Source organism: Polypterus senegalus, chromosome 15, assembly GCF_016835505.1.
Source record: "Polypterus senegalus isolate Bchr_013 chromosome 15, ASM1683550v1, whole genome shotgun sequence".
NCBI classification, from domain to species: domain Eukaryota; kingdom Metazoa; phylum Chordata; class Cladistia; order Polypteriformes; family Polypteridae; genus Polypterus; species Polypterus senegalus.
Window position 1 is genome coordinate 60,420,057 of NC_053168.1, and position 21,650 is coordinate 60,441,706.

The 21,650-nt window shown below is 39.7% G+C and overlaps 1 protein-coding gene across 1 annotated transcript in view; it reads right to left on the reverse strand.

Moving 5' to 3' along the window:
• LOC120515492 (voltage-dependent anion-selective channel protein 2-like) overlaps positions 1-20,149 on the reverse strand; it is a 58,656-nt gene extending 38,507 nt beyond the window's left edge. Inside the window, exon 1 of the mRNA XM_039736553.1 lies at positions 19,708-20,149. Coding sequence (XP_039592487.1) covers positions 19,708-20,149 — 442 coding nt within the window. The remainder of the gene's footprint in view (positions 1-19,707) is intronic.
• Between the last annotated feature and the right edge of the window lie 1,501 nt (positions 20,150-21,650).

A 21,650-nucleotide genomic window follows, 5' to 3' on the forward strand; every position in this document is an offset into this window, starting at 1 on the left:
GCAGATACAGGCATATCTTTTTGAAAGTTTGGCCCTGTGCCTTATTAAATGTCATTGCAAACACCAATCTAACAGGAAATTGTCTGCGTGTAAAAGTAAAAGGCAAATTTGAATCTGATGGGGTCAGGGAAATCCAGGGAATAAGGACAGTTTGTGAGGTAGCAGATGTGATAGTCTTGCACTTACACAGTACATTTCGGTGAATGCTGGTAACAGAAAGTCTAGTGCCATTACAGAGATGCATTTCACACCGGAATTTCAATGCAACATTTGCTCAGAAACCTTCACACTCCAGAAATATCTCAAAGCACATTTAAACACACACTCCACTGATCGAATTATGCAATGGGAACATTGCCAGCAATGCTTCAAAACAACTTGTGCGCTCAAGAAGCACTTAAAAACTCATTCCAATTCCTTTCAGTGTTAACTCGCAAACCCCATGCACAGTCATTGCATTCAGTTTTACGCTGCTTTTCAAGAAGATACTATCATCCCCGTCTAAGAACATAACATTGGCCTACCTACTGCAGTATGTACTTCTTGCAATGCTCTTTATTGGCCATCAGAGGAGTTGGCGGGCCTGGCCCTGTCATGAATATCTCATGGTATCCCATGGTCTTACAGTTGGCAGGCAGGGCTCTGTTAGAGTTGGTGGGCGAAGCTCTGTAAGTTGGCAGGCGTGCTGTCTGTCTTTCGTGCATCTTGCGCGCCCTTAGTGAATGGCGGGCGGGGCTCTGTTGTGCATTCCCCATGACGTGGAAGGAGGGTTAGAGTGGGCGGTTGGGGCTCTTTCGTGCATACCCCATGGTCAGGCGACTTGGTCAATCATCTATATAGAAAAGCAGCCGGAAGCGAAAAAAAGAATGAAAAGTGAACAGTAGACGCGGGATGAGGGTTACAGTTGGTGGGCGGGGCTCTGTTGTGCATATCCCATGACACGGGAGGAGGGTTAGAGTTGGCGGGCAGGGCTCTGTCGGCGTATCTCATGGCCTTAGAGTTGGCGGGCAGGGCTCTGTGAGTTGGCAGGCCTGGCCCTGTCGTGCGTATCCCATAGCATCCCTTGGTTTTACAGTTGGTGGGCGGGGCTCTGTTAGAGTTGGCGGGCGGGGCTCTGTGAGTTGGCAGGCATGGCTCTCTGTCTTGCATGTGCTCTCTGTCTTGTGTGCATCTTGTGTGCCCTTAGTGAATTATATATATAGATTATTTAAGATACCTTTGATTATGAAATATTTGGTAAAGTTACGGTTGCTGGACACTAATTGATGAGATCCTTTGTATTGATGATGTGAATACAGAGTTTCATGATTCCTACCTTCTGTGGGAGCCGCCTTTGCTCAGCACCTTCTTGTGCCTTGGTGGTGTCGACATCATTTGGCAAAGCTTTCCCATTCTTTGAGCATTTTGAAAAGAAGATGTCAATTTTTTCCACTTTTTCATTTGTTCTTCTTAGCTGGCATATTACTCTCATTACTTGAGCCTGAGACTTCCAAGATGATGTCTTGGAATTTGCAATTATTTTGATCGACCCAGATCCTCAGGTGCAGATACAGTACTCCACTGATGTAAATATTACTGATTTTGACGACTCTTGGTTTTCAATCTTTATTTAGATTTTCAATCTTACGGAATATCTCTACCTAAAATAAACAATTTGTGTAATGTACAAACAGAATGGGATTCCACAAGAAACTGTGCTGGCTATGCCTGTTTACCCCATAATCCTCAGACTTTAGATACAATACTGCATCATGGCATCTGCAGAAATTCTCTAATGATACGGCCATAGGTAGGTGTATCAGTGGCGTGCAGTTGAGCACTACAGACCATTAATGATGGACTTTGTTAAATGGTGCAGCATTAACCACCTACAGCTCAACATCAGTAATATAAAGGGGATAATTGTAGAATTCAAGAGGGTCAAGCCCACTCTGCCTCCAGTTTTCATTGATGGTGAAGGGATGGTAAGGACATACAAATACCTCGAGCACATCTGAACAACACGCTTGAGTGGAGGTACCAACACAGAGGCTGTGTACAAGAAGGGTCAGAGTCAATTCTATTTCCTGAGAAGGTTGAGGTTGTTTGGTGTATGCAGGACATGCTTACATGTTTTATACCAGTCTGTTATGGCCAGTGAAGTTTTCTTTGTGATAATATGCTGAGGGGATCTCATTGGTATAGGTAAAGCCAGCAGACTTAATAAACAGATTAAAAGAACTAATTCAATCTTGTTATATAATATAGGTCACTCAGGAAGCTGTTTATTATCATGGACAACAACTCACACCCCTTGCATGAGGTTTTGGCTAAAGAAAGGAGCACATTTAGTCATAGGCTGAGACAATTGCATTGCTCCAAGGTTGTTTCTACCCTGAGCCATCAGACACTATAATGAATCATTCCTCGGCCAAGGTGGTGTGGTTTGCTGGGTGCTGAATGGTACTTAATTATCTAGTTGGTCTAACTGACTTTTTATTAGGCAAAGACATTTAAATAGTACTATCCAGTACTGTAAATTTGTAAGTTATAAGTACATGCAATTCAAATCACTTTACACTTAGCAAATACCTACACTTTGTTAATCTACTTATAGATAATTCTTGCTATAGGTGTAATATGTACCTTTCTTGCATACTTAAGAATATTGCAATTTTTGTGATATGTACGTTTTTGCCTTTTTTGTCTGCTGCTATAACCCTGCAGTTTCCTTCAGTAATAATAAAATTTCTATCTATCCCGCTATATCCTAACTACAGGGTCATAGGGGTCTGCTGGAGCCAATCCCAGCCAACTCAGGGCACAAGGCAGTAAACAAACCCTGGGCAGGGCACACACACAAACACACCAGGGACAATTTAGGATCACCAATCCACCATGTTTTTGGACTATGGGAGGAAACCGGAGCACATGCAAACTCCACGCAGGTAAGACCTGGGAAGTGAACCCGAGTCTCCTAACTGCAAGGCAGCAGCGCTACCACTGCGCCACCATGCCACCCTCTTTCTATCTATCTATCTATCTATCTATCTATCTATCTATCTATCTATCTATCTATCTATCTATCTATCTATCTATCTATCTATCTATCTACAGTGTCTGTTACCTGGAAATTTGTAAACAGTTACAGCACAATAGAGACTATAACTTTCCCTTATTTTTTTGTAAAATGTATTTACAGTTGTTACTTATACAGTATGTGAATGAAAACAAACACAAAGATAACAGACGTTTTATAGGTTATGTAAATTATTACAAACTTTTCAAATAATCTGAAGTGTGTTCCAAATAATCTGAAACATACACATTAGATTACAATATGAAATATTTACCAAAATAGTAGTTCAGAATGCCTGGAAAGAATATTAATACCAATAGAAGCTTACAAGGAAGAAATAAGTGCAGTGTCCTGCAATAATCAGATAAAAATGTTTTAGATCGTACACAAATTTGATTTTAGAAAAATGTAATTTTTTTAACAGTAAAATAAAATTTCTGTAGTTGAAGTGAAAAACCTTCAGCAGATATGCTTAAAAGGGGGTAAAATCTATATGGGATATTATTGGAAGAAGGTTTAATTAATGTGGTAAAGTTATGAAACAAAATGATTTACACGTTTGCCACATTTAACTGAAATTAAAGCAAACTGATACTGATGCAGTAATTGTGAGAGTTAGTAGACCTTCAGGCTAACAATGTTCAGTCCCCATAGAAGTAATAGGGAAACAAGATGAGCTAAATTATCTTTCATTTTCAAAGAATCAGCAAATTGACAGCATTCCTTTAAGTTCATGTCATCTTATTAAGATTTAATGACAGAATTAGAATCATTAGAACAATATGTAAAATGAATGATTTCAAGAGCAATGATGAGCTATTAATTTAACAAACTCTTCCTGTAATAATATTGAGACAGACTGTCTGCCTGTTATTAGATTATAATTAGCTTTTGCAATCTGTATGGAATCTCAGGGATTGTAGCCAGGTTTACAACATGTACTGTCTGTTGAAAGTATTCCAATTTCCTCAATGATGACAGGGAACAGTCTTCATTCCCTGGACATTTTTGACAGCTTTTTCTTTTAATATAAACAAACTCTTTGGATAAAGAACAGCTGAAATTGTGTTTAATAAAAATAATTTTTTTACGAAATGACTTTATTTTTATCTTGCACTTAAAAAAATCTACCTCAGCAATTAACACAAGTAATGTATTTTATTACTCTTAAATTATTATGGGTTAATAGACACATGTACATGTTATAAGATATGTCATTATTTCCTGTGATTAACAAAAGGACATTCTTTCACATGGATGAAGTGGACTCCTGCCTGTACTCATCATTATGTTGCCTAAAATGGTTAGCAGTACTCCATATTTTTCATCTCAAAATGGATGTTGGCACTGTCAGCACTTTTTGCATGTGCCCTTTAACTTACTTGTTTAACTGTATGTTTCACAGATACTCTTCTAATATGCAGTGCTTTAAAATTTAAACTATGGTTGATAGCATATAGTACTGTTGTTTTTTGATAAATTCTGATTGTGTTTTTAATTTTCTAAGAGCTCCTAAAAGAAGTTTTCAGTAGACCAATATTATAATACAATTTTTTGGTGTGTTTTGAGCATAGTACTCAGTTTAGTTTAAAAAGAATTAGTAAAATGCTCAAATTATTTCAGTTCTCTAAAAGCTTCCATTTCAGGTTAAAACCTATAATAAGGTTAGCAAGTAAGATTCGGTGGTATTTTACTCTACAAAGTATTATGGCAATCTGTGGCAAAATGCTTGAAGTCAATGTTGGTGAGTCTTACTTTTAGATATTAAATGCTATAACTAACATACTAAGCCTAATATCTATTAGCCCAAAGGACTGATGAACATCTATATATATAATTCACTAAGGCAAGACACCCATGGAAAACACACCGGAAGGGGCGTGCATTCACTAAGCCGCCAACAAGTAAGACACCTATGGTGCACGTAGGGTGGAGCCACGCCCACCAACTCCAAGACCATTGAATACGACGACAAGTCGCAGAGCCACACCCACCAATTCGGATGCGACAACATAGAAAGAACGACGTCATTTATATTCGTCTTTCGTAGAGGCCTCATGTACCTCCGAGCCACGTTGACTGTTCATAGAGGCATGTTTCTCGAGGAGGTGAGTCGCCATATGCAGCGTGTAAAACGGTTTGCGAGGGGTATCCCATGGGATCCTTAAAACAATCCTTTACAACTGAGGTTAAAACACAATGAAGTAAGCAATCTTTAAAAACCGAGTTTTCGGTTATGACACACAACCGCGTGCACCATGGCAAACTGTTTTACACGCTACATACAGCAATTCGCATCCGCAACAAATATGCGTCTTCTTCACTCACGGACAATTATATGTTGCTCTCTCCAGAGTCCATCTTTTCATTCACTTTCTGTTGTATCCTCAAACCCTCCCTTTTTAGACAACTGTGTCTTTCCAGAAGTGTTCAACCATCAATAAATAATTATGCGGCGTTTGTTATGCCGCGGGTTCACTATTGTGTTGTATTTTGCTCTCTCCAGAGTTCCATCTTTTCATTCACTTACTGTTGTATTCTCACACCAACCCGTTTTAGACAACCGTGTCTTTCCATTGAGCGTGTGTCTACCCGGCACAGAGAGGCGTGGGTAAGCCGTTGAACCCCATTCGGGCTGCAAACTGTGGAATTCCCACTAAGTGCGACTCATAAGCTTCCACTGGTTACGTCCCTACCCTTTGTACAAACCCCCCTCCCACCTTGCTATTACCGTGGTCGGGTGTCTTGGTGGATTATATATAGAAAGGCAGCCAAAACCACACAGAGCAATGAAACTTCTACCTGAGTCACAGGTGCATCTGGACTGTGTAAAGACGACAATGAATCAAGTGACGAGTTGGAGGTGGGCACATGAGTGGGCAGTGCATACTGAACAAGAAATCAGCAGACTAGCATGATGGAGGGAGCTGAATGGATGTCCTCCTCTCATCCTGTTACACACTCCGCGACTGAGCGCCGTGCACCCTCATCCCTTCGTCTGGTAGGAGAAGGCGCGATGGCGATCCGCCAGTTTTCAGTCACGGATGATTGTGTGTTGGTTTGTTCCGTGCATTGTTACAATGTTGCTTTTCTTGCTAATTTATTACATTACCGATTTTTCAAATGTTAATTTTCTGCCTGTGCTTAAAAATCATTAAAAAACCGGCCTGATTATGTGGGGTATGGTACGCCGCGGGTTGGCTAGTTGATAATTTTTGTTCAATAGTATGATTAAAAATGAAATTGACTGGAAAGAGAGAATGTGTTTCATCATCTACAGAAATTTCATTGGATTTGCATATACTGTATATCCTCAATCTATATATATAGAAGCCAAATCCCACTGACTCACTCATCACAAAATCTCCCGAACCATGAGGACTTGTGACTTGAAATGTGGAATGTAGGTTACCCTTGGCCCATAGGTGATCACTAAGAAACGGTTTTAAAAATTTCATTGTCCAAGCGCGTTCTGTCTGTATGTCTGTCTGCTTTATGTTTGTCCACTTTTCAGGAGAGAATTGCTTAACAGATTTAGATATGGTTGTTTTCTATTATTTGCTTGAACTTTCCGGTTAATTTTGCAACTTCTCTCATCACACTAAGTACCATAGTTTAATTACAGTACTGATGTATTTATGTAAATTTAACAGAGTGGCTGTGGACCGAGCGCAGGGGTGTGGGGCCTTCCTCATTCACTCGCCAGCCTCTGTTCAAGTTAGTCTATGCCTTGCCACGTGTTGGAGTGCACCTTGCCTCTTCTTTGCTAGCGATACCTGTTTGTTCAACAGACATTGTCATCTACAGATTGTTAAGGAGTAACATTTGACGTTTTTGAGAGAGGGATCAGAGCTCCATGTGTTTTAGAGGGTAGCTGCTGATTGCCAGACATATCGCGGCCATGTGCTTTTCTCTCCATGTGGGGAATGCTTTCCCGTCAGAGCTCAACATGATCAGATATAGTGCCAATGTTTATTGATTTTTAAAGTTTGTCCTGTTTCATTACTATGTGGGCGAAGCCACGGGGTACAGCTAGTACTCAATAAAAGACAACACTTAAAATGAAGGCCGAGAGGAGGAAAGAAGATAGATAAAAATTTCGGAATGACAGATACAAATATTAATTTGATAAAAAGTAATCATATTTAGGTAAATGTCTAACAAAGTCTGTTAACTAGTGAAGCAATACTTATTTTTAAAATTGTATCATTTTCAGCCTACTTGAAAGCAATTCTTCAGATTTAACAAAAAAAAAAACGAAAAATACTAAAATTTATAATGCTAATTCCTTTTTTGCTTTTAAAACAGTTTTATTTTCATACCTATGAACTTCATCACCAAATCCTGAAGTGCAATACATTGGCTGTTCTAAAAAGAAAGGAGATTTCACATTTACAGAATTACCTTATGGTAGCAAATTCCATAATCTTCAGTAAGAGGTTAACATGTTGTACTTGCTAGACGTCAAGCATTCTGTGCCAGGTTAAACTCCTCAGTTGTTGCATAATAGGTTGCCTGTAGATTTTTTCAAAAATCTAGAATATACAGTGTGGTAAAGACAGGGTATTTATTAAAGAAACAACCTTTCAAGAAAGGTATAAAAGATTTAAAGTAATATTCTCCACTTTAGATATGCTAGTGACACCTGCCACCCAGAGTGGGTGGGGTTTATGACCATAGTCTTACTGCTGTGCACTGTACCCACCTGCCTCAAGGTATTGTTCTGTGTAACAATAGCTTCAAATTGCCTCCCCTTTCAAAAATCTGCCATAAACAAATATTCAGAAAGCATAGCTCAAGACCAACATACTGATATTTGGTTACAATAAGATACAGAGAATTGAATAATTTGGATTTCATACAGTCTGATTAACTAATGAAAGTGTTTTTGCAATTATGGAAGAAAACTATTTGAATATTAATAGCAAATTATTGCCAGTTATTCTAGCTCAAAAGTTGTATTATGGAAGTCGAGTTATTCCAGGGCTGTTCCGAGTTTTATCATAAACTTGTTGAATGTCTTTTACAACAGAGGCAATTTTATAAGGCTGTCAGACATCTAAGATATATTATGGCCGTCTCCCTGATGATCATTGGCTGGCTGGCTGTGTAATATGGAAGACTGTTTTATACTAACGATCCACTCAATGCCTTTATTTACAAAATGACAATGGACCTGAGACCAGATCAAAGGCTAATTCATTAAACATAAATGTAAATGTAAAATCTTTTGTAGGATAATTCTAACACTTGACTGCAAGCATTATGTATATTGGGATTATATATATTTTACAGCTTAGCTATTCCATCCATCCATTATCCAACCTGCTATATTCTAAGTACAGGGTCACGGGGTCTGCTGGAGCCAATCCTAGCCAACACAGGACACAAGGCAGGAAACAAACCCTGGGCAGGGCACCAGCCCACCGCAGGGCGCACACACACACACACACACACTAGGGACAATTTAAGATAACCAATGCACCTAACCTGCATGTCTTTGGACTGTGGGAGGAAACCGGAGCACCTGTAGAAAACCCATGCAGACACGGAGAAAACATGCAAACTCCATGCAGGGTAACCTAGGAAGTGAACCCAGGTATCCTAACTGCGAGGCAGCAGCGCTACCCACTGCGCCACCATTCCGCCCTCAGCTTAGCTATTGTACTAGCTAAACAGACAGGCTTTATGGCCTGAATGGTCTCCTCTCATTTGTCAAATTTCTTGTGTTCTGTGTTCTTATGTATTTTAACAATACATTCTCAAAGCATCTTAGTCCAGGCATGTCAAACTCACTACTATTGGTGGGCCACTTCGACTGTCATATGTGTGTCAGCGGGCCACACTGTAACAAATACTATTATACAAAGTTACTGTACCTTTCTTTCCAATACTGAAAACTTTAAAAAATGCAACACTTAAAGCTATTTATTTCCATACAAGCTCCGTACAACAGCGTACAATTAGAATCCTAGTTTCTTAGCTAGGTCCTTATATTATTATGTTATATTCATTATATTATATTGGAGTCTTACAGAGTGAGATCTATTTCTTTTGTCCTGACACTTGGCATCTCTTGTTAGTGACCAGTTCGTCAATATCAGGCTTGAAATCTTGTGCAGCTGCAACTTTTATGAGGGATGAAAGGTGCTCGACAGGAAGTCTTGAGCAATGAGGGGTTTTGGTAGCTTTCAATAACGAAAACAATTTCTCACAAAGGTAAGTGCTTCCGAACATAGACAGTACTCTCGATGCCAACTTACGGATCTGCACATACGAGAGTGGCAGGTAAGCATACAAGTCTGGCACACCAACTTTGTTGTATTTTACCTTCAGAGTAGAATCTGAGTGCAGTTCAATCAATTCCATTTGGATATTCTCAGGTGCATTCTCAACGTTGTAAGAGAACAGCGCAAAGTCCTGTTCATGTGAACTGAAATCACGAAAACGCTCACTGAATACATTATTCAGTAATTCAAGTTCGAAAATAAATCCTCCAAAAATGTAATTTTATTTTACTAAGTTTACTTCAAAGTTTATATTGTAAAATAAGCTGATATGCAAAAAGCTATCTGATCTACACTAATTTTACAAATTCAAAATCACAAAAATATGTTAATAAACAACTCATCAACTTTTCGTATCCACTTCAGATCTTCAGCTGTAGTCTGCACTGTTTGTTAGAATACTAGCACAAAATTACATAGAACTAGAGCAAAAAAATGTGAAAATATGCAGACTATTACTACTTGTGATGGTCAGTTCCGCCCAGTGGCCAGTCTCAGCAGCCCAGCCAGCAGTGTAGCCTGTGCAGGGGCGGCCCTGGGCAGAGAAAGAATCGGTGGCCCCTTCGTCCGCCAATGTCAATATGGTTTCTTATGCATGGCAGATGGCCTCGTCTGTTGTGGACACTGCATAGCCGCCTCGTGCTCATGACACGATTCTATATGTGCGTGTCCATAACTTGAAAACCAAATGGCGGCCCATGATATTCTCATTACAACAGAGCGTTATAATACTACATATAGTTTACTGCTCCAACTCAAGCGACATTAGTAAATACAGCATACTAATTAACAAGAAACACAATGTTTTTCGGCCACATTGCCGTCAGCTGTGTTGTTATTTTCTCTTTCTGTTTTATATTCAATATATATTGGCGTGGCAGCAGTTTACACATGCCTAAGACCACCCCTGCTGCAACCTAGCACTTCAGTTGTGACGTTGAGGCTCATTAACTTTGGTCAAGGCTTGTGGCTATACTAGCAGATGACGTTTCCGGTACCGTAATGCCATGGGAAAATGAACTTTCGTCAGAAAGCAGAAGTAAGAAAAGTCAATAAGTAACGCCAAAAATGCAGAATGATTCAATCACAAACGATAGTAATCATTTTGTACAAGTTCAGTGCTAACTAGGATCTGTCATGCGGGCTGCACAGATTTCTGTTGCAGGCCGCATGCGGCCCGGGGGCCTCATGTTTGACATGCCTGTCTTAGTCCATTTCAGGGTCAAAGGGGGACACCACCTATCCTGGCAACGCTGAGTATAAGGTGCTAGTCCATAGTAAGGCCTAATCTCTCATATACTCACTCATAGATCCAATTTAGCCTTCCCATCTAAACTAAAACTTTCACATCTTTGAAAACAGAGAAGATAAAAGGAGTTTGTGGAGAAAACTCACATAGACAAATGTGAAACACCACATAGACAATGATTGAGTGTGGTATGTATTAGCATATACCTTAAAGTCAACAGAATGCATACATTATCGCATTTACAGCAAATAAGGTTTACTATGAGTAAATGTAAAATCTTACACATAGGAAATAAAAAATATCCATGTAGCTTTTTTTTTTAAATAATGTGGCTGATTGCAGGTGGCACAGTTGTTAGAGTTGTTGATTTACCACTTCAAAAGTCTGCCTTTTCACACTCACTGTAAAGCTAATAAAGTCTCTTCCTGTTTGTGTGAGTTTTCAACATTTTTCCAAAGAAGCTGGTGTCTCCAAATGGAGCCAATGTTAGGTGTGTGTGTTTGTGTGTGTGACTGTGCCTTGTGACAGATCAGCAAGACATCCATGGCTTGTTTCTACCTTCTGCCCAGCCCTGCTCTAAAAAGTTTTTTTAAAGTGGAAAGTATGTGCTGTATGTATAGATGATCAGTAAGTAATATTTCTACAAAATCAGACCATTCAGCCCAATAAAGCTTGTCAATCCAATCCACCTAATATGGCCAATGTAATATCAAGTTGGGTTATGAAGGGCCCTAAAGTCCTACTCTCTACCACACTACTTGGTAACTTATTTCATGTGTCTATGGTTCTTTGTGTGAAGAAAAACTTTAACATTTGTGCAAAATGTATCCTTAAAAGTTTCCAACTCTGTCTCTTATTTATTCCAGCTCTATCTCTTATTTTAAAGCAATAGACTGGACCCACTTTATTCATTCCTTTCATATCTGTTTGCTTAAACTGAAAAGGCTTAACTCCTTTAATATTTCCTCATAGCTCATAACTCCCCATTCTGGAATTCTAGCCTAGTCACTCTACTTTGTACTTTTTCTGGTTCTGCTATGTCTTTTTTGGAATACAGAGTACATAACTACACATAGTATTCCAGATGAAGTCTCACTATTGTATTATTAACCTCCCTCGACTTGTACTCTACACATCATGCTATATAACCTACCATCCAAGCAGCCTTTTTAATAGCTTCTGCACATTGACTGAATTTTTATAGTAATGGGTCCAACATGACTTGTGGATCCTTCTCATAGGGCAGTGGTGGCGAACCTAAGGTACGCGTGCCAAAGGGGGCACTCAGAGCCCTCTCAGTGGGCACGCGCGCCATCGCCCAAGCACAGAGTTCGTTACTATAAAGCCAGAGGAATGCGGGGCCAGGCTGCTCCCCTCACCGCTCCCCCTCTTCACCGCGCCGGAGGACTTTTCTCACATCACCCGCCCCTCTGCCCAGCAGCCCAATGGGAGCGTCCTTCCTCTCCTGTCTGGGGTAAGGCGGGCGGCACACATGCTGCTTGAGGGTGCGGCACGGACTGCAGCCTTTTGAGTCTGTGATTCCCGTGGTGGGGTTGGAGGGGATGTGGTATAGCGGGTCCACAGCTCAAAATTGAAAAGGCCAGTTTTAACGGATAATTCCCGCACTCGCGGCTAAGGGGTTATGGTAGAGTGGCGGAGCGGTTTCCGGGAGCTTTGTGATGCGGACAGTCCTCGCTTAAGCGCACAGGTGAGGAGTCGTCCGCAACTGTAATTATTGCCGGGAGTTGCTAATCGCCACACCTGATCCACGACCCCGTAATATATAATGGAAGCTTTGGGGGCGGAGCGTAATAGGGAAGACCTGCGTGAAACACTTGAGAGGATCGAAGGGATGACAAAGGACAGCACAGTTAGTTATGAAAATTAAATACTTAAAGTGTGGAATTCTCTGCCAAATAATCTTAAGTCAATGAAGGCACTTGAGATTGCTTTCCTTACTTTGTTTGGAACATCTTATGCTTGTGCGCAGCTGTTTTCAGCTTTGAATTAAATCAAATCTGACACCAGAAACAGACTAACAGATGACCTGAGTGCTGCATGTGTTGCTCTCAAGCTTACAAAGTATGAGCCAAGGTTAGACAAATTATCAGCATGCATACAACAGCAAAAAGCACATTAATTGTTCAAAAGCATACCAAATGCAAACTTTTACCTTTCAACAAAAAGTTGTTTGTATCATTGAAAGCTCTGTTATTATGTTTTTATTTTAAGACAAAAGATGTTAATGTATGAGTTGCTTTTCTAAACTAAAAGCTCAGTAGATAGACAGACAGAGCATCAGTATTGTCAGTTCAGTCCAATTTATCATCCAGCTGCACTCCCAGGTATTTATAGGTCTATACCCTCTGCACACACTCACCTCTGATGATCACGGGGTCCATGAGGGGCCTGGGCCTCCTAAAATCCACCACCAGCTCCTTGGTTATGCTGGTGTTCAGTTTTAGGTGGTATTCAGGTTAAATTGCCATGTTGGCACTTTGCGATAAATAAGTGGGTTTTGGATTGCAGTTTGGGCACTTGGTTTCTAAATGGTTCACCATCACTGTCATAGGGGGTACATTTGGCTACATTAAATTTCATATGCCACAAATTTGCCCAACACTGTGTTCTGGCTAAGACCATCTGGAATGATTTGGCTGATTCTACATTAGCTGCCATTCCAAATATTTTGCAATCAAATGGACTGATGTATGCAGAAGGCTCCCAAGTCCACTCAAGACCACTCAGAGTGCAAACACAAAATTATGCAAGCTGTTCAATTGCTGAAGTTTTTCTCCAGTGTATACCTAGGATCTCAGTGTTTATAGTAAGTTATTCTTGCTTACTGGTTTACTATTGAATGTATTATCCACAAAAATACGTGTAATCTTAAACATATTCCAGAGTGTAGCTTTGTAAGCAGCTGAAACATTTTTCAAATGAAGGCTGTCTACCTTATGGGTTACTCATGTTCAGCTTTAAATAAAAAATATACCTGAAAGGAACACTGTTTGTAGGATATTAACCAGGATATTGCAAATGTCAGTACTAAGCCTGAACTGACAATATGCAGTACTTTTTAACATATTTATAATGAAAGAATTTACAAAACATTAATATCTTACATCATGGACTTGGCAAATTGCATGCTGTTTTTTGTCCAGTGCACGCAGAATACTGAAGTTTGTCAAACAGACAAAAAGTAATGTTGAAGAATTATACTGTACTGATATGTGATTAATTTAATGAAGTCAGGGAAATAAATGATACCAGAAAAAATCTGGTCATCTATTAAGCATTTTACCTTTTACATAAGCAAAATATTAAAAAAAAATCCCAGCTTGTGCTGAATGTCATAAATCATATCTTATTTTTACTACTTTCCCTACTCTTTAAAGCATGAAACTTTTGATGACTGGTGCAATTCCTTAAGACTTCATAGGGCCACTAATAGGAAGCATTCTCCTTCTGCTGCCCGCACCTCTATAAAGTGTTCTTCACCAGCTTATGAGACAAAAGTACTTGTAATGAGCAGGGGTGCTAAACTGATGTCTGATCCAGTTGATGGTGCATAAAACCTGTGGTTCAATTTCAATCTGATGCATTCATTCAGATTCACTTTAAATATCTGTCATGAACAACTGGTCCCATTGATGCTGGACAATGCCGGTGTAAAGCATTAAGTGGGTTTAAGAGAGATTATGAGTTCAAATATGATTTTCCTCTTTTGAAAAACTTCATCTTGAAGACTGACATTTGATTTAGCAAGATGTGTGATGGTGAGGGATGTATTGAGATGGGACAAATTAATGATATTATTCATAAGCAAGGTGGGACCACATGGTTCCCTTTACAGACACAAGAGCACTGAAAAGTCAACACTATCATTATTTAACAACAATATGGGTATAAAAAATAAATAATGAGGCAGACAATTACTCTGGTGCCATAAAAGAACCTGTGGCAACTGCTAGAGATTTCTTTGGCCATTTAATTTGTGGCCAAATGCTTTTATTGTACTATATCCTCAAAAAACTAAAAGGAGGATTATCTGGAAAAAACAAAAGAAGTTACATTATACATTATTTGAGGATCTACTGTAAATTGGAATGACTTAAAGTTAAAATGCAAACTCACCGCACATTTAGTGTGAGTAAGAAGTAATAATGTTTTGCCTCACACATTTACTCTACCAGACTTGTAGGCCAGACTCTTTGATATGATGAGCAAACTTGTGATACACAATAATGCAAATCTTCATTACTGTATTTATAACTCTATACTTTATTTATAACTTAGAAATGACATGGACAAAGTCGTAAGGGCAACTTTGACTTTGGCTTGATTATTGGCACAAATTGTTTTTGGTTCCATCATCTTAGAAAAACGTCTCTCTCTGGATTTTCATATATAGTTTATGGGGAATGATATGATAAACAAACCTCCGCCTATTAGAAGTGATAAAACACTTTTCAATTAGTTCAGAGGAGATAAGCGGGATCCATTCAACAGAAACACAATAAATAATCAAATGCAGCCCTTTACAAGAATGGTGTAAAGAAGGGAATCCATGAATTCACAATATGCCAGACCTTGAAGTGGACAAGTTGCAGCAGTTGAACGCTATGCTGGGTTCTACTCTTACCAGTTAAGTACAGAAAGATGAAACTACAGTGGACACATGATTACCAAACTGGATGATTAATGTTGCCTGTCTTGAGAAACCTTGATTTCATCTGCAAAGGCGTATAACAGCATATTTATATGGATCCTTGTGTCAATACCCCAGGCTTTTTAGTGGAACTGTAATGATTTGTGAATGTTTTCCTGGCACACGTTAGGCCTTTTAATACCATTTGAACAACCTCTGAATACCACTGTCTACCTAGGCATTGTTGTTGATCATATGTCTCCCCTTATGGGCCCAGTCAACCCTTTTCAAATAGATACTTCCAGAAAGTTAATGCTCCGTGTCACAAGCACACATGATCTCAAGGTGGTTCTATAAACTTGATAGTGACTTCAGTTTATTTCAACTACCCACAGCAGCATGAATGTTTTACTGTACAATAAGGAACACCATCGAAATGAGCATTGATATGTGTGTGTGTATGCTGTCCTCTTAGATTAAAAAAGGACATCTCAGCATAATGTTTCTGTCTACTGGCATTGTTGATTGAGGCATTCAAATTTAATGAAAAAGTTTTAAGACAAGCGTAAAACGACTTACACTCAAAACAATAATGGAACGTACTCTAAACAGCTGAAGTGCGAGTGTACACTAGAGAGGAGACAATCAACCAGGTAGTGAGCCCTGAGAAGGACCATGTGTGGCATCGCTCGAGGGACCTGAAGTGGGTCACTTCATTTCAAGGGAGCTGGACTGATCCATTGCTCTGCAGGGCTCTCATATAAGGCTGAGGAATGGCAGCAGGAATCAGAGGAGTGAGTGGAGTCTTACTAGCAGCCTATCACGGCAGTAGGGGCCTGTGTCAGGTTGGCTGTGCCTTTACTTATTTAGATGACACCTTTATCCAAGGCAACATACAACATTTATGATACAATTGGTTTATTTCTTTTGATTTTCCAATTGGAGCACAGGCAGGTCAAGTGACTTGCTCATAGTCACAGAGTATAAGTGGTGGGATTTGATCGTTTAACTTGAGATGAGGTTTTGAAGTCCAAAGCCTTAACCACCACACCACACTGCCTAACAGAAGGACACCTGCTCTGGCTGCAGGATCCCATTTGAAGTATGCAGAGGACATGTAGAGTTTGGCGAAGAATGCACCTCTGAGTTCTTAGAACTGTTTCTTGCCATATGTTTTAACCATTTTCATAAATGTATTTATTGGACTTTAACATCCACGTTCACCTTGTTTTAATGGAGCATTTATTTATTGACTGACTTTTTGAATCACTGCACTGCAGACACTGTTTAGTTTTAATAAAAGCACTGTTGCCCGGCTCATCTCGGTCTTTAACTTCGGCGGTTACAGATTTCCTATCTGCCGTTATTTCTATTTTAATTCACATTTGGAGACTGATGAATGAGACAACTAGCAAGGTGTTCTGATCATAATGTTTAATTTAGAAACATTTTCCAATATCTCTGTGGATAAAACCCTGGTTATTTGTGCCTATTATAGATCGGAGACCAGTTGTCATTGAAGAAAATTGTCTTTGAAATGACACCTGTGCTCTTTAACATGCATGTGAGACTAGTTAGACAGCTGTGAATTATTTACATTTCAAGAGCTACCAGCTACAAAAAGGTGTACACAGACCGCTGTGTCTCAAACTCAGTTACAGGACTGCAGTAGCTAAAGTGTTATACTTGAAACCAGGTTCTTAAGAAGAAGGTTAATCTTGGTGTTAATGGAGTTAACATGATGTTGTCATTGTGCTTCATGAAAACATATGGGGATATTTTACTTTTCCAAGAAAATTAAAGAAATTGTTTTGTTAATTGTGATTGATTAGTATTTACCTCTTCAATACTCAATGATTATTTCTAAACTAAGCATTGAAATGGATATTCAATGATGAACCCAATTAATTTGTTATAAAAGTGCAATAAAAGAACCAAAGTGTATAGCTAGTGGAATAAAATTATAGAAGCTGAAAAAATGCAAATGAAGTAAAACCTATTGAACCTAAATGGTTATTTTCAAAGTTTATAGAAAAGTTCAAACTTTATAAGCTATCAGTCATCTAGTAAAGCAATACAATAAAATAACAGCAGTCAATAACTTCTAAAAGCTTAGATTTATGTGTTTGTGTGTGTGTATATAGTAATGCTTGAGTCCCTGTCTTGCACCCCAAAACACGAAACTGAGTCTAAGTATTTAGCAAAACCAGGTTTATTCAACTTGAAATAGGAACAGCATGGTTATTTATTGCAGTGTAGCTACCAATCTCCTATACACAGACAAAGCAAAAGGGGAAGTCAGGGCCAGGTCAGTCACCAAGTTATACTGTTCCCTGCATTAATAATATCCCTTGCATCACCCATCGGCGACAGGCACATATAGTGCGATGTTGATCGGCTCGTAGTTGTTTTTATTGCACTCTGCTGCTGTGCTGTGAACATGTGGTTGCCTCGGCAATGGACAAGCAGTCCTCCACAGTTATGCCTCGGTGTGCTGTCCTGTTTGAGGGGGGTCATAAAAGAGTTCAGTAACCTCACAATATATATATATATATTGTCACGCTTGGGTCACAGATTTGCACAGAGACACAGGAGGTCGTAGAAACAAGAAGGATTTTTAGGATTTTTATTCAAACACTGCAAACATTTGTCTCTTCAAACTTGCTCCTTGACAGAGATGACAGTTTCGTCTATCAATTAAAAGTAAGCGTGCATATCTTCTTCTTCAAAGGAGTATGCGTCAGGAGCAGGGGCAGTCTGAGAGAGAGAGAGAAAGCAAAACAAATCAATATCAAAAACCGACAGGCGCTGCACAGCACAAGGCTTTTAAGTTAGCGGAGTACCGCGTGATGGCTTTATTACGCATTATAGCGCAAGTGAGAAGGGAAGGAGCAATTTGAAGGTAGATTCTGTTTCAGGGATTTTGCCAGGGTCGTCTGTGTCCCCCCAGCTTACACCCTCCCCCTCAGCTTTATTCACATTCTCGTGAATCAAGCGACTCTCTGTTCCAGGTTCAGGTTCATGTAGTCGTGATAATGCATCTGCGTTGACGTGTTCAGAACCTGGTCGATGTTTCACTGTGAAACTGTAAAGTTGTAAGCCCAGGAACCATCTCATGAAGCGAGAGTTTGTATCTTTCTGTCTGTACAACCATTGAAGTGGAGCATGATCAGTAAAAAAGCTGACATTAGGTGTAATTCGTGAAGTAAAAGTGACTGGTGCAGCCCGGTTGTATTAGTTCCAAAGCAAGACGGTTCAGTTCGCTTCTGTATCAATTCCAGACGCTTGAATAAGGTCTCTAAATTCGATGCTTATCCGCTGCCTCGTGTCGATGAACTGTTGGAAAAATTGGGTCAGGCAAGCTATATCTCCACGCTAGATCTCACAAAAGGTTATTGTTGGTGCCTTTAGAGGCTAGCAGTTGTGAGAAAACAGCATTTGCATCCTCCTGAAGGAATTTATGAATTTAGAAGACTACCATTTGGTCTTAATGGGGTACCTCTAACTTTTCAGCGTATGATGGCTCAGATCCTGCGCCCTCATTCTGAATATTCAGGGAAATACCTTGATGACGTTGTGATTTTCAGCAATGACTGGCAAACACACTTAGAACTGCTTCAAGCTGTTCTGGAAAGCTTGAGACAGGCTGGCCTTACTGCTAACCCTAAGAAATGTAAACTAGGCATGTCCACGACTCATTACTTAGGTTATTCTATGGGCAAGGGTTTACTTAGACCACAATTAAGGAAAATAGAAGAAATTCTTGCTTACCCAAGGCCAAAAACACAGAAACAGGTACGTGCTTTTCTGGGGCTTGCTGGTTACTACAGAAGGTTCATTCCAAATTTTGCACATAGAGCTGCTCCTCTTACAGAACTCACTAGAGGCAGAAAAAAACGAACTATCTTGTGGACAGAAAACTGTGAATGCTCTTTCAGCGATTTAAAAAAAACACTGTCTTCTTATCCAGTTCTAAGGAACCCAAATTTCACGAAGAATTTTGTCTTGAAAACGGACGCAAGTGCATTTGGTATAGACGCAGTCCTGTCACAGATTTTTGATGGAGAGGAACATCCAATCACATATTTGAGTAGGAAATTACTTTCTAGGGAGCGTAATTATTCTACAATTGGCTGTGGAAGAGCTTCGCTATTACTTGTGGGGGCGAAATTTCACTTTGGTAACTGATCATGCTCCATTTCAATGGTTGTACAGACAGAAAGATACAAACTCTCGCTTCATGAGCTTACAACCTTACAGTTTCACAGTGAAACATCGACCAGGTTCTGAACACGTCAACGCAGATGCATTATCACAACTACATGAACCTAAACCTGGAACAGAGAGTCACTTGATTCACGAGAATGTGAATAAAGCCGAGCGGGAGGGTGTAAGCTGGAGGGGTGATCGCACCTCAAGAGGACACAGACGCCCCTGGGAAAACCCCTGAAAAAGAGTCTACCTTCATAGCCAACAACAGCAGCATCATGAATTGCAGAGCCAGCAAAATCAAAGTCAACATCCCAGCCCAGGTTGACATATTCCCGTTTGTATGCAGTTTTAACTTTTCCACTCTTCTTGCCAGTATTTGGTGAGAAAGTAGTGTCAAAGTTCAGCTTCAAGCCTTTTGCAATCTGATCTTCTATTGTGATTTCTGTTCCAAGTGTGTTATCTGTGTTCCACTTCTCTGTGAAGGTCAAACCATATTCAGCCCATTTATACTTTGTTTCCAAACTTCCAATAACTTTGTTAGTGTCAGTGTTGGATGAGCCTGATGTAGCAAATTCAACTCCACTTGCTGACTTTGTCTTTACTTCAAGCTTTACCAGCCCAAAACCATATCCTTTGTTGAAGATGTCCCTGGCAGATTTGCCCAGATCACTGTATGAAGGAGGTACAGCCATTTTGCCCATGTATTCAATGTCACAGGGTTCTCAAACCGACACTTTCTCGGCTTTCCCTTGGATGGTCACTACCTGAATTCGTCTCCTGGGCTGGAGAGCGAAGTGAAGGAGCAATGTGAAGGTAGACTCTGTTTCAGGGGTTTTCCAATGGGCGTCTGTGTCCTCTCGGGGTACAATAATCACCCCTCCAGCTTACAATATATATATATATATATATATATATATATATATATATATATATATATATATATATATATATATATATATATATAGTCACAGACGACAGGGGTTCTGACCTGGCAGGGATTCCTAAAATGACCTGAAAGTCACAAGAACTGGAGCAGGAGAAGACCACGGGTGAAGAACAAAGAGCTTCTGGCCTGTTGGGACCCGTGGCCACCGCCAGGGGGCACCTTAAGCCTCGTAGGACTCAGAAATAGTTATTTCCGCCACATTCGGCAAGATGGCAGAGGAACCTGTCAGGGATGCCCAGAGTGCTTCCAGGGCAAAGGGCAGCACTTCCGCCACACCAGGAAGTGCTGCCAGAAGGATGTCATCAGACACCTGGAGCACATCCGGGCAGGAATAAAAGGCGCCACCTTCCAGCAATCTGGGCCAGAGTCGGGAGTGGGAGTAGGACAAAGCTCCCAGGAGGAGACAGGCAGCCAAGGATTGAGAGAGAAAGGACTTTATTGGGGTGATTATTGCTTTGTGCATTGTGTGTTGGTGTTCGGGACTTTACTGCTGTGATTATTGATGAATAATAAACGTGAGACTTTTATAAAGATATGGTTTCCGACTGGTGGTGTCAGGGAAAGTCTTACAATATATATATATATACTGTACAGCAGCTGTCCTATTCTTTGTCTTTCATTTACGGCCCCGGGCATGGTTAAATCATTTGCCACGAAGTCTTGTGTAACGGGACGTGAATTCTTGATATTTTTAGTTTATAATTTAAAAATGGAATCTGAAAATCTAACAACATCACATTAAAGTTCGATAATTTCTGAAAAGAATGACACCAAACATATATATGTAGGTTTTAAAATAAGCCTGATTTAAAGCGTGACAAAATAACATGACATATAAACGTCACAAATAAATTGTTGCACAAAATCATTGCACTTTTAGGCTTAGGATTTTATATATATATAGTATATATATATATATACATATATATATATATATATATATATATATATATGACACAAAAACAAATCAGAAAAGGTTTTTAATCACCATATATTATGAAAAGCAAAACAAAAAAATAACGTGGTACAAATGTCTTTTCAGACTACAGTCCAAGATCAGACTGAAGTGAGGTGGAGCAGTTAGTGCTTATATGGGATCCAGGCAGGAAATGCAGGTCTAGGAAGACACATGGCAGAAGTGATGTCAGAGGTGGCTTCTTCCATCCTGCAGAGGGAGGAGAAGAAATGGCATTAGACAATAGTGCCAAACCTTAGTTTGGAGGAGTATTACCATTATCAGAGCTCAC